The sequence below is a fragment of the Dicentrarchus labrax genome, unplaced genomic scaffold (assembly GCF_905237075.1).
Source record: "Dicentrarchus labrax unplaced genomic scaffold, dlabrax2021, whole genome shotgun sequence".
Taxonomy (NCBI): domain Eukaryota; kingdom Metazoa; phylum Chordata; class Actinopteri; family Moronidae; genus Dicentrarchus; species Dicentrarchus labrax.
In genome coordinates, this window is record NW_026136705.1 from 636,433 (window position 1) to 651,049 (window position 14,617).

At 39.8% G+C, this 14,617-nt stretch overlaps 1 protein-coding gene across 7 annotated transcripts in view; it reads left to right on the plus strand.

The window, feature by feature from the left end:
* LOC127363560 (V-set and immunoglobulin domain-containing protein 1) overlaps positions 1-8,879 on the plus strand; it is a 68,091-nt gene extending 59,212 nt beyond the window's left edge. For 3 of the 7 annotated variants that reach the window (XM_051400224.1, XM_051400223.1, XM_051400225.1), the window contains exons 2-4: positions 7,591-7,646; positions 7,861-8,220; positions 8,340-8,857. In XM_051400224.1, coding sequence (XP_051256184.1) covers positions 7,598-7,646; positions 7,861-8,220; positions 8,340-8,482 — 552 coding nt within the window. In that variant the 5' untranslated portion in view covers positions 7,591-7,597 and the 3' untranslated portion in view covers positions 8,483-8,857. Of the gene's footprint in view, positions 1-7,590; positions 7,647-7,860; positions 8,221-8,339 lie in introns of all 7 variants that reach the window. The other 4 variants (XM_051400221.1, XM_051400226.1, XM_051400222.1 and 1 more) reach the window with 4 other exon arrangements.
* The last annotated feature ends 5,738 nt before the right edge of the window (positions 8,880-14,617 follow it).

Consider the following 14,617-nt stretch of genomic DNA (forward strand, 5'->3'; position numbering starts at 1 on the left):
GGATGGATATTTCTAGTTGACAGTAAGTCCATCCAACCCTTTGATACAGAGAACAGTGATGGGTACAAGATTAGTCATTAGTGATAAAGCGTAATGGACTGAGATACACAGGGTTTAACTGCTGAACTGCTGTTATTGATGTACAAAATAAACAGCAAAGAACCAAGGACAGACTCCTGTGGCATCCCATTTCTTTAAAATCGTTTTTTGAATGCATTATCATCTGAGGTGGGACACCTAAACTCCTGTGTGTCTATTTCCTGTTCTAACTAAATCCAGTCAGCAGGACTGGAGCCAAGGACACTTTTCAGTGTTTTAGGATTCTGACCAGATTAATGTTGAGGATATAAATCTGTCATAAATAAAAGACAATGTTATAACATTATATTGAGGAACTAAATATGCATTCAAGTGTTGAAAAAGTGTTTTAGGTATTTCTGTTCCTTGCCCCACTTTATGAAATATGATTGAGAATGTGTGATGCATGCTTTGGTCAATCTGGAATAGTTATTCAGGTTCTTGGAGGAAATATACATTTAAAGACTTTCTGAAGTTGCATACATTACACACATGGTTGTTCATCATGTACAAATATGACATGCTTGACCAACATGGACACACACGTCTATTAGTTTGCCTTTGATAAATACAATACAAGAACAGCATTGTGGATTCTGTCCACAGAAACGCGAGCACGATTTTAATCTGAACCCATATATCAAAATATATATAGATATAGATATAGATATACATACATATATCTATATATATGCTTTTATTTTTTTTCAGGTCACCATGAAGTGAAAAGCAATACTCCGCCCATACGCCATAAGTCACATGACTTCATGGAATCGGGGAGATTCTCAGCTCCGCCCACCTGTATTTACAACCAATCAGGGAGATTCTCAGCAACATTGTGATTGGCTCACACCCACTCATCCATCCTACCCGGATTGCGACTGTATATAAACCCGCATTGAACCGTCTGAGGCTCACGAACACAGATCGGGAGTCACTTCTGAGGATCCAACCGCCGACCTTACGATAAGTGGACGATTCACTCTACCTCTGAGCGACAGCCGGCCCTCTGGACTGCACAGCCACCATCAGAAAGACCGATCGGCGTCAGATGAATGATATGGACTGGAAAATAAAATAGTGAATATTTTTTTTATTCGAAGCTTTTGGAGACTTTAAGGACTCAAATCATCGCAGTTGGAGCGTCATTTCCTTGTTGCGCACTTCGTAAAAACTCAGCTGCAGTTGAACACAAAACATCAGTCATACAAAAGCTTTTAGTCACTTACTGTGTTTGCTGTCTCACTTTGTGTCAGTTCTCATGTGAACAGAGCGACTGTGTCCCTACACAGCCACCAATGGGACTGCTGAGGACACACTGCGTTACAGCTCCACCAGCTCCTCACTGGAGGAGGGAGGGGTCTAAATGAAAGTGAAATAAAGAACAAATCGCCATTTTTTCCCCAACTTTACCACGGCACTGTCTGTTGATGTGTTTCTCTGTATGTTCTTCTCTCTCTATCAGCTGCCTTAAGCTTTCTGTGTCCTGCAGGGTTTCAATGTGTAGAACTCCTCTGTCAAGCGTCAGATTTCATATATTCTAACTGTCACTCAGTATCTTTAAGTTTCATTGAATATATCCCATAAAACAATTCCCTAAAGGCCATGCCATTACACATAGGCTGCCCTGGCTACCTTGTGATTGACAGCTCATTCTCAGTGAGTCCGTCCAGCTCAACGCACCAAACTCAGATCAAAGTGTCAGAGGCAGTGCTGATCAGATCTGGATCCAGATTGTGTTCCTGCGTTGTTTCTCTCCTCTAATAGTTGGGCTGTAATAGGAGATCATGTGGGACCACGCCTGGAAAAAATCAGTCAGGCAGGCGTTTCCCATAATGCCCTGCATCTAGCAGTTGGTGGAACAAGGAAATGACGCTCCAACTGCGATGATTTGAGTCCTTTAAGTCTCCAAAGCTTCCAATAAGGAAAATATTCACTATTTTATTTTCCAGATGTATCAGTGTCATAAACACAACAGTTATTATTGTTTATCTGCATCCACACAGAATATTAAAGTGTTTGTGGACAAATTGAGTCTGAAAAGGTCAACTTTGAACCTCTAATGAGCGTCAGTAACTAAAGCAACAACACAAACATCAGTCATACACAAGCTTTTAGTCACAGGTTTCTCTACACAGCACTAAATTTATATAACTCATACCAATGTTATTAGATCAGCCCAACCCCTGACTGAAGGACAAACTGAATCCATTTTGTTGGACGTCAAAATGAAATTGAAATAAAGACAAACCACCATTGTGTCTCCTGTCTGCCTTCTCTTAACTCATTAAACTCTATCACTTATTAGACAGATCTGAGACCTGTCTAATAAGTGTCTAATATATATCTGTCTAATAAGTGTCTAATATAAAGAGCACAAAGTCAGTGCATTGTAACAATATCCATCAGGAGGATTAAGATATAATAATGAACAATTCTCTTCTAATTCTGTTGTCTTGTTGATTCAGACTCATTGTTTAAGACTGATGATTGATAACAGCTGGAGGGAGAACAGAGCGATCAATGACTGAACCAACTTACAGCTCAATGTGAATGATTCCTCTGAGAAACTCTTCATAGACTGACAACTCCAACAACTGGGACATTGTAGAGAGCTTACAGTGGAGGATCAATCAGACGATGGCTGTTTAGATGTCTTTGCTCTACTTCTGATGTTAACTGTCTGACATCAAACATGGAACATCTGGGATCACAGTGGAAGCATCATTAACATTACTTCATTTATGACATTACATTATTACATAACTTCATTTAAACTTAAACCTGTAGTAACATGAACACCATTTAACAGAAAAATATACATTTCATATTTAAAATAGTTTTCTGACACTCAAAACTCAACATCTGTACAGCTGCAGAGATGTTTTCTTTCTTTAGATTTAGTCAAACAATGACAGGAGGCAGAGCAGAGTCCGACACAGACAGCCAGTAGAGCTACTGTCAGTCCAACATAGAGGCCGATCCTTCCCTGACTCTCTGGTTGTGGACTCTCTGGTTGTGGACTATCCAGCAGCTCATCAGCAGCAGCTGTAAAGGACATTATATGAATTGTTGGTGATTGCCTTCATTGAAAACATTTTATTGAGAAAGAAAACAAAACAAACAGCAGACTGACACAGAGAAAATAAACTATTCTGATTATGAAGGACAGGTTTAGCCGCACTAGCAGCAGCTCTGTGGATGGAAATGTTTCTCTGTCCATTCATGTCCTCCTCAAGATGACTTGTTACTTTTCTGCAGGGTGCGAACTACGGGGGAGCCAGGGGGGTCTCAGCCTCCCTTAATGAGACATGAGCCCCCCTGATAACCCTCATAATCAAGGATCATGTGTAAAATAAGGATATTTGTAATGTATGATTTGCGCATGAGGGTGATTCATCACTAAAGACACCGGCCTGCATGCAGTTCTTGTCCTCACCATTGAAGAGTGGGTGCGTTATCTCTTAAACGTCACTTTAAATCAGATATCGGAAACGCAAAAAGACCCACCGCTATATATCATAAGGCAAGTATAGGCATACAGGCTTGTAATAATGGATGTGTTATGATCTGTGTGTTTTGTCATCCAGTCTGAATATATAAATACCATTTGAAGGCCAAGCACACAGCTGGTGCGAATTCTTCGCCCCCTCGTCAATTGAACACTACAGTAGATATATAAGCCTAATGTTGTTTTCAATGAAAAAAAACAAAAAAACAAAAAAAACATTTGCACAAAGCAAGCCGATCCACTTTTCCATGTTGATAAGAGCATTAAAATGAGGAGCCAATAATGGGACAAAAAGTGATTTGATAAAAAAAAAAAAACTTGGGGGAGGAGGGGTTTTTTTTTTTTTAAGTGTTGGTCCCGCCCCCAGTGTGTCAATGTGTTGCCGCATGCCCAAAACCGGTTCTGCCTGCAGATCAGAATACATACATACAGTACAATCACACCGCTCAACGGGTCAAATGATCATAAATAAATAACATAATAAATATCTCGTGGACTGTTTCCTGACTCACACAGTCACAGCAGAACATGTTGTTAGTGTTTTTGATGAGCTTTTACCTTAATAATAAAAAGCGTAAAGAATAAAACCGATTTATTTTATTTGAGTTTGTTTTTAATGAGGCTACAGTATAAATACTACCAGCATATAAAGGAATGACAGATAAACAACGATGCTGTTGTCAGATCTTACAATATAAGAATCATATATATATATATATATATATATATAGTTTTCCCCTTGAACTATGTAGAAGAACAGGGAGCGATAATATACGCTGGAAACAGTTTGTTGGTATTAAACGTGCAGCTGTTCCTGCTGTTCTATTCAAATATACAGACTCAACCTTTACAACTGAAGTGAACTCCTGATTAACACCAACATCAATATAGATTCATTACTGACCTGGTTGGCTGCACTTCATACAAACGGGAGAGGGTCGACTGTGGCTCAGAGGTACAGTGGGTCGCTCACTGTTCGGAAAGGTTGGTGGTTCGATCCTCCAAAACGTTCTAATGGTTCATATCAAGCGCAAGTCAGTCTGCGAGCCCTTCCCACGGTGCAGCAAGTTTGCACCCAGTCCCAGAGATTCAATACATACTCACTGGGCGGAACAACGCGTTCATACAGAGAGAGGATTTTTCAGCAGGGATTCGGTGAATCATCATGATTGAGAACAGAGCGATCAATGACTGACATTACATTATTACATATTACCGTTGCAAATGCGATGATGATTGGCTGGGTGGCGGATGCCCTGCTCACGCTGTCTCACTGCACACTCTAACTACTACTATAAACACAAGACAGACAATGACGGTGTGACCACTCTACTTTCAGTGGAAATGTGTGTTTTTTCACTAAGCTAGGTTTAAGTCATGTATCAGCCGAGATGTGAAAGCCACGAAGAGGAAACAAGAATCTCTTGTGGTTTCCTGAGATGTGCACTGACTGATGAGTGTGAGATTTCAGGTCTCAAAATTTGGGCGTGTTTCTTCCAAATGCCACTGACTGCAAACAATATCTGTTCTGACAACAGGAGAGTAAGCAGATAAACTATTGTCTATCCAGAAGAGATTAATACACACCCAGAGACTGAGTGAGTAATAAGTTTATCTTTTTTATTTTTAGTTCTTTCATAAATATTTTTATATTAGTCTAATACGGCCTCTATGGTTGATGTTATATACATACAGCAAAAAATGGGACAAAGAGTTTTGTGTGTTGTTCTGAAAATCTTTAAATCAAAAACAGTCGGCCTATTTATCAGAATATTTTCACTTGCATGCACCCCTGAAAGCAGACCTGCGCTTTTTTAACGGCAATGGCAGTGATCTACTTAACTATTTGATGAATATTTTTTTACATCAACTATTCCCTGGAAGAGATGCAGACAGGTGCAAATGTAACCGCTGATACATAGAAACACTGACATGGGTTCTCTGTTGGTTCTGCTGGGTTTGGAGGTAAAAAGGAGCTCTGAAAAAGATAAAGTCTAGTGTGGAGTGGGGTTGCCCTGCAGAGATGCAGAGTTGTGATTGAACACTGCCCTTTTGTCATCTATACAATAACAGCAGACAGTTGCCTTTATCTTAAGAAAGTCAGACACGGTTTTTCTTTTAAGATTCAAGATTCAATACTTTATTGCCATACAAGTAGGTGCAAGTTGCTAGGGATTTGCTTCAGTGTGCTCAGGACATCAACAAAGACACAAAAAAAAGGAATAAAATAAAATAAAAAATAAATAAGACACAGAACATGTAAATTTTACATGATGTTAATATACCTTACCTTCACAACAGCATGCTCTAACTCTAACTGACTGCACACATCAGACAGACAACCCTGTGTGGGCCCCATTCAAAGAGCTTTTTAACATCTTGAGGATACTTAATTAATTCAGACACAATGAAATGTAACAGATTACTTTAGACACTTGACACTGATCGTGGACTAAATATTGAACCGTTGTAGCTTGTGTGAACAACCTGTGCACAGTCATGATTACCCCCGCAATCATGACTGTGCACAGGAAGGTGTTCAGTGAGCACCAAATGTAGTCGATTTCCTTTGTGGAGCTCAATAATGTGTGTCTAAATGAGAGCAGCTGTTCCGGGACATTTGTGAAACAAATTCTTTTTTTATTGGTCTGATAAGGTACTTCCTGATTCATATCACTCTGTGACACCTGTCTACTGCTGTAGAATACTGTGAGACTTGAAAGGCTTTCCTTCCTCAGATAACTCATCAACTCAGCAAAATGTCTCTTCATGCGCTGGCTTCATGAGTCATATATGGAGTCCCCAGAAGGAAAATTCTTTTTTTCTTGTGGCTTTATAGGCACATGTTTGCTGATTTCTCCACTATGTTTGAAACATTGCTGTGTTCATTGCTTTATTTAAGCAGTCAGTTTAAGCTGGTGGATAAGATAGTTGAGAAAGGTATCTTTCTGTTATTTGCTCTAAACAGAATCTGGCTGACATTCAGAATTCAGCAAGAGCAGCAGGAGTTTCTTGGTGTGACATTCTGTGGTGAAAATAAAACTTGATAAGCTGAGTTCTCTCCATTATATGACAGCTGTGTGCATCTGAAGCCGTTAGAGATGTATGTGAATTTATAGTAAATTATCTTGTGCCCATAAGATGATAATATTTCCTTTTGGGGACTTTAGGGACTCCGTAGTCATACATTCACAGTTAGCCCCGCAAACCATGGAGTGAAACCATGATTGAAAATGGAAACGCTTAAATTGAGGTTTTAAAAAGTGACAGAAGATATGACCACAGGGGTTTCATAAAGTGAACTGACTGTTGTTGTTCACAGTGTGTGTGTGTGTGTGTGTGTGTGTGTGTGTGTGTGTACATAATGAGATGCAGTTAAATCCGGTGAGTAATACGTTGATCTTTAGTTTACAGTTCTGTAAATTCTCCAGCTTCTTGCGTGGATTCGCAGTTCTTTCATAAATACTGACAGCTTGAAGTGCTCCATGAATAAGCTGTATTTGATAGCTATCAGATCAAAGAGTCATGGAGACATGGTAAAGTGTAATGCACTTGTACTGTGTAGTGCCGGGGATCGAACCCACAAACTTCCGATTAGGGAGCGACCCGCTCTGCCTCTGAGCACAGCCGCCCTACAGGGTGACCACAGCACATCCCGGCGTGCACGTACAGCATAGAACTGTATGCGATGGTCTTTATAACCATAGTGAACAGACTCAGCAACCCTTTAACCTCTGGCGCCATCTTGTGACAAAAATATATTACTGCAGTCTAGAAAGGTTTTATTTTACTATGAATATTAGCTTTAACTACATTGCTGTGGTTGTTGACTCTGTCAGTGAGGAAATGCTTTGGTCAATTGTGTGTAATAATCAGGATAATAAATACAAAGGAGTATTGTAATGACTACAGACAGACTGTAGATGTTTGTTCTGGTACATGTGAGGACTGAACTTTGACCTCATGTGTTTATGACTCTTCACCGCTGTCTCCTCTCACAGGGAGAAGATGATCTGCTGGATCCTGCTGCTCATCAACCTGACCTCCTGTGTCTGTGGTTAGTTTCCACCTTCACTTTATTATCCATGAAGAGAAAAGTCCAAATACACTTTCAGACTTCCATCTTTCAATCTGTAAGGAGGAAGGCCTCTACAGCACTGAGAGCATCACTAAACTGTCCACAGAAACATCTCTAGATGGAGTTTAAAGGCTCACATGTTAAAGTTGTCACTTTGTCTGGTCCTCACTTTCCCTCTCTGTCTCCTCAACAGGAACATTTGTAGTGAATGTGACACAGACCTCCTATCAGGCAGAGGAGAACCATAACATCACACTGGAATGGACGTTCACAACCAACACTGACAGTTCCCTCAACTCAACTTTTATCTACTGTACCCTGACTACTGAAAACAAGGAGTCAGTCCTGTATGATCTACGTAAGGGTGTCGAGGACCCAGAGTCTCAGGATGAACAGTTTAAAGGACGAGTCCAGTGTGACAAAGACGTCCTCAAAGAAGGACGAATCAGATTGCATGTGTCCAGACTCAGGACTGAAGACTCGGGCCCGTACCTGTGTGAAGTCAGCACACCTTATGGTGCGACCTATGGTGAATGCCGACTCAGCGTCACTGGTGAGTGGATTCAGGAGAAGTCAATAGTATAGTAAAAGAGGACCAAGTTTAGTTTTCAGTCTCAGTAAAAGCTTTCGATTTCATACACTCACCCCCATTTTATTTAATGTCCTTTACAGTAGCTGCTGATGAGCCCAAACTGCTGAGACCACAAATGAGTCCACAACCAGAGAGTCGGGGAAGGATCGGCCTCTATGTTGGACTGGGACTGACAGCAGTAGCTCTACTGGCTGTCTGTGCCGGACTCTGCTCTGCTGATTAGAAAGGAAACGTCTCTGCAGCTGTACAGATGTCAAGTTTCTCAGAAAAACAACAAACTAAGTTTCAAGTGTCAAATTATTTTTGTGTGATATAAAATCTATATCTGTGTTAAATGGTGTTACCTTGGGTTCGAGTTGAAATGAAATTACTACAGAAGAAATTATTGATATCAGTGTTAATAATGCTTCCACTGTGAGACTGATGTTTGATGTCAGACAGTTAACATCATTACAATGCACTGGCTTTCCTAATGCATTGTTCATACATTTTTTATTTAAAAAAATGCCTATTTTATATGAGAGAGGATGTTATGACTTGTGTGTGTAAGTATTTTAATATCAGACACCCAGAATGTCAAGAAGTAAAAGTTTATCAAAAATAACACCAATAAACACTTGAAACTGTTACAAAACGATGTATCTAATTATGTATTTTTCTTGAACAAAAATCATAATGAAATAAATGAATAATAATACTAATTTCCTGACAAAAATGAAAATAGCAACAGTTTTATTTTTATCCCAAAAGGATTTATTAGAAAATTAATTTTTACTTATTCAGCTTTGAGGCATAACAATCTTGTTAATACAAATAAGGTTCATGAGATCAAATGAATAAAAGGAGATACGTGAAACACTTAAACACAATATAAAACTTGTCAAACTCTTCAGCTTATTGGCTGTCAAAACAAAATAAAATCCACTTTTTTCTTTTCTAGTCTGCATCTAGTGGTCATTAGAACAATCGCAGCTTCAAGCTTTAAGTCAGCATTGATATCTCAATATAGACCAGATACAGGATGAAAAATATGAACCATAATATAAAAGTATGTATTTACAGATATATTGATACTGTGCAGCTTTAAAGACGAATACATTTGCATTTTGAATTTAACAGAGTATTTCTACACTGTGGTATTGCTACTTTAACCTACCGAGTACTTTTTCCACCACTGCATACAGGAAGTCCTGAATGTTCAGGAAAATCAGTAAAATAAAGATCAAGATATCAGACCTTGCTACAGTAGAACTCAAAATATACTAACTGTTAGCTGTAATTGGTATTACAGTACATCTGATGTCTAAGTGAGCAACATAAAACAATAGATTAGTTTGTTTTATGTCCAGTTTAACATGAATGAAGAAAATATTCAGTCCCAACCCATCACTGACATGAAGACAGACACTGTGATCTGATACACAAGGACTCTGAGTAGAAGAGTGACCACTGTTATTAACTGTTAACAACTTTTGTCTGTTAGCTAACCATGAGGTAGAAAACCACCACAAATCTCAGCTGCAGTGCTTTTTGCTGGATTTGAACGCCGGCAGCTTTCAGTCTTCAGCCGTCTATCTGGTGGATTTCTCTTCAGAGCAGCAGAGGACAGCAGAATCTGGAGAGACCTGAAACAACTCAGTTACGTGCCATTGATCTTGCTTTCACCTCAGGTTGAGTGCAGTGTATGATACAGGACAGCCACAGCCAGTACAGCTGCTGCTGCTGCTGCCAGTCCCAATCCAACAAAGAGGCCGATTCTTTCCCGCCTCGCTGGTGTTGGTGTCACAGGTTTAGGTTCGTCAACGGGTGCTGTGAAGAACATTTCACACAAACACTTTATAGCTGCACACAATCTACGTCAATTTGCTTTGAGTCTGTTTGTACTACACAGTGGATGTTTTTTTTGCATATTTGTTGCATATATGAGCAGATATATGTGACAACCTTGAGTGGTCTTTCCAGTGATGTTGAGTGAGAACTCTTTGACCTTCTTGCCTAATTCCGTGGCCATCCTGCAGAGGTACTGGCCCGAGTCTTCAGTCCTGACTCTGGACAGATGAAGTCTTACCGATCCTGCTGTGAGAGCGTGTTTGTCACACTGCACCCGTCCTGCAAACTGCTTATCCTGAGACTCCTCCACACTGTTGTCCAGATGATAAAACACCTTCAGCTCAGCCACAAACACACAGTGGATCTTAAGTTTGGGGATGGAAATGTTGGTTTTGGGTGAGAAGCGCCATTCCACTGTGATTGTATTGTTCTCCTCTGCCTGATATCTTGGAGCCATGTTACGAGGCTCAAACATTCCTGAGAGGACGACAAGGAGAGATGAACAAGATTAAAGGACTGGTGCTCTAAATGTTGTGTCCCAGGCTACAAATATACAGATAAATCAAAGTGTTAATCCTTGAGATTATCAGAGATTTTAGTGTTTCTTTCTCGCTGTAGCATAACCATCTGTTTGTGTTCTGCATTAAACAGGAGATGGACAGCTTCACATGCCACACCTTTCAGTCATGGGAAAAGTGTACATTTTCATAGAGGTGGCCAGGCTGAGGCCTGTACCAATTCGGGTGTGGCACAGAAATGACTATCTTCAGTATTTTCAGCATGAAATAGTGCTTTAAGGAGGTTGGATTACAATGTTCATCATCAGCTTTCACTACTTTTGTAGCTTGTATCTGAATTTCTGCTGTTTGGATTTTGGTTCCTCTGTTTCTGTTCTATCAATGGAAGTTTTTCACTGCACTGCTGATGGCACAAACAGAGCAGGAGGACAGAGGACTTTTGTTTGCTTTCTTTTTTCACCACATTAGCTCTTGGGTTTGATCCCCCCCTCAGGCTACAGCAGTTAAATACGGAGTGTGTTAGGGAGGGACAGTACAACGAGATGGGTGTGGTGCCTCTGGTAGCATCCTCATGTGGAGCCGCTGCAGAGAAATGGTTTAGCACAGGAAGAAGTCTCATAATATGGTGCTGTGTAGGGAGACCACACCTATAGTGTAGAGTCCCTTTGGTAACAAATACACAAAACAAAAGTCATTAAAAGCTGTGATCTGTGTGCACTCTCAGAGGAATGTTGATAAGATCAGAGAGTCACCATCAGTGACTCATCTCTTGTACCCTGCATTACCCTTCCACCTGGCTGTATACTAAATGCAGAGCACCAGTATTAATAAATGCATTCAATTAAGCCATAACTGAAGCTATTTAGGGTATTGCTAATTACACATTTGAATGTGGAGGTGACCTTCAAAACCTTTCATATAACATTTATATTTATTTATCAACATAAAGGTAGAAATCTTTCAAAGTTTGTGTCACACAGCCAGTGAATGCTGGATTTATTTTCTTGTTGGCATAGAAGGATTATGGCAAGACTGCTAGACTAATTGTTGACATATTCCAGTCTGGACCAAAGTGGTGAACCCACATTGCCATAGAGCCATAAAGCCAGCATGTCTTAGTTTTAGTATAGGGTGTAAGGTTGGTAAAACTCTCAAATACCAGAAAACAAGACCCCAGACAGACCACTACTGAGGATTAATGTTTGTCTTTATGGTTAAAAAAACTTCAAACTAACCACAGTCACAGGAGGTCAGGTAGATGAGCAGCAGGATCCTGCAGGTCATGCTTTCCCTTTGAGAGGAGACAGCGATGAAGAGTCATAAACACAAAAGATGTCAACAACAAACTCCACAGTTATTTTCAGTATCTGTGCCTACATGTCCAGTTACTCAGACAAGTTGCTTTGTAATGAGGCGACGTTTCAGTCATTTATCAGTCCACCCTGCAGCACTGCTTTGTCTCCACAGATATGCACAGTTAAAGTCATCCTCCTTTCTCACACTTTACCAATGCAGATAAAAAAAAAAAAACTTGTTATTCACACATGGATATATTTGCCTTACCAGCAGAGCCAGTCCTGAATCACTGTCCTCAATCTCAGATATCCTCACTCACTGTCAATAAGTTTGAAGATGTGCCTGTACTTTGCTAGGTAGAGTGTGTCTCTATTGACTCATGCTGCTCCTCCTATTCACACCCCTGTCTCCGTTAAAACGTCATATGATATGTACATGCAGTTCGTGTGGTTACAGGCCTTGCCCTCAAATCATGTTAGGTAGTCAAACTGGTTTATCTGGGCTGAGAAACAGCTGGAAAACAGAATGTCCCCTTTTTCAGGTATAGTCAGATAATACTATCCTTATGTAATAAACAAAATTCACATTTTACACACATAATATATTGACATATTAGAATCATATAAGAAGGGTTCTAATATTCAAAATATGTTACTTAAGATTTTGCTGAATTAGATTTCTGCTTTTAATATTTTCAAATCGTTCAAGACAGTTTGGGAGAAAATAACAAAATATTGGCATTAATTGCAATATCCATTCCATAAATTAAAATTCAGTTTCATACAGATTATTTACATGTGTGTTTATGTATTAAGGTCTATGACATGCAAGCTGTGCAGCCTAACTGTCCAAATACTAAGATGAAGATAACATCATTTAAATTCCATTTCCTGGTGTGAACTTACTTGTGAATGAGAGATCTGTCAAAATAAACAACAGAGATCTGAAGTGACTTTACTTTCAGTTTGCAGTAGCAGCTCATTTGCTTCAAGGAAAAAAACATGTTTCTGTGAAGCCAAGAAGAGGAGTCATGATGACTCAGCTCATAAAGGAAGTTCAAGGAGAAAATACTTCAGGTTCAGGTAACAATAATAATGAGTAACAGTGAGTGGCCAACTATTAGCTCTCCTATTTGTTTTACAGTATATTGATGGAGGATCTATTACACTGAGTAGTTTGGTCTTGTTTAAAGGCTCTGTCTGATCTAGTGCAGTACCCACCTGATGTGGATACATGAGAACTCCTGTGTGTGGACGAACAAGCAAACACTCCCCGTCAGGTATCAAATCAGAGATCAGGCTAGGGTTTTTATAATAGGTGGGCCCTTTTCTTACATCCCTCCCCTTGGATACGGTTGCTAAACAGACAAACACTGACATTTACAACAAACAAGAGTACGAATGCCTCAGATGTTTTGAAAAAGAGGTGGAGTGAAGTTGGGAAAAGGACTTGTCACGCCCATGTAAATAACAGTAACGTTGCTTAGAGACATGCCTGCCAAAGTTTTTTTCCCTCTTGTTCACTGTAGTCCGCCACTTTGGTCCAGACTGAACCATCTCAGCAACTATTTGATGGATTGCCATGAAGCTTCATACAGATATTCACAGTTCCCAGAGGATGAACCTTAATGACTTTGGTGATCCCCTGACCTTTCCTGTAGCGCCACCATCAGGGGGATTTTTTGGGTTTGAGTCTCAACATGGGTTGCCAAGAAGTCAGGTTCAGACACTCGTGTCCTCCTAAGGATGAACTGTTATCACTTTCGGAAATGCAAATTTCCTCTAGCGCCACCATCAGGTAAAACATATGAATCTGTCCCAACTTTGCTTGTTAGTTTAGCCTGTTGTTGCATGTTAGCATTTAGCTCAAGTACTTCACAGTGGGTACGGTTAATTACCTACCTGCAAAGGACAGTGACTTTAGGGGGTGTGGCCTCACTCTCTCTCCCTGTCTCCAAGCTTCCATTTTATGCCTCCTTAGATTTGTATTCTACATTTAGGAAGAACATTTTGTACTTTTTACTCAACAAAAGTAATATAACTGGTATAGTTACTCTGCATAAACATGATGAATGTAGGTGTAAGTACCCCACAGGGAATAAAATACTGACAGTTAACTGTTGTCAGTCATTTTAATTGCTGAAAGTAAACAGTCATCATGTAGCTACATTAACAGTTCCCCATTTAACTGTTAGTCGTTTGAGGTTCAGATTTGTTTATTTAAATTAATTTACCGGAAGTTTGAATATCGGCTCTTCTGGTTTAGTTTATTTGAATATTTGAGATAGGTCAGACAGGTCATTTAAATATGATCTAAATTCATCTCCATTGTTTGAGTATGATAACATGTTTTAGGCATGATGGCAGCATGACTATAGGAATAATAATAAATAAATATAAGACAATAAAATGCTTTCTGTTTGTGGTTGAGTGGATGTAGAGCCGGTCATCCACTAACCAAAAGGTTGGTGGTTTGATCCCAGACTCCTCACTCTGCTTGGTGAAGTGTCCAGGGGCAAGATACTGAACCCAAAATTGCTCCGATTCTGTGTCATCAGTGTGTGTGAATGGGATTAGTTAGTTTCTGATGAGCAGTTGGCACCTTGCATGGCAGCCTCCGCCATCATTCTGCGAATGTGTGCTTCATTTGCCCAGCTGTTTGGATTCAGATGACTCTGTGTCATGCAAGAATCAATAAAACACACTAGAAACCTG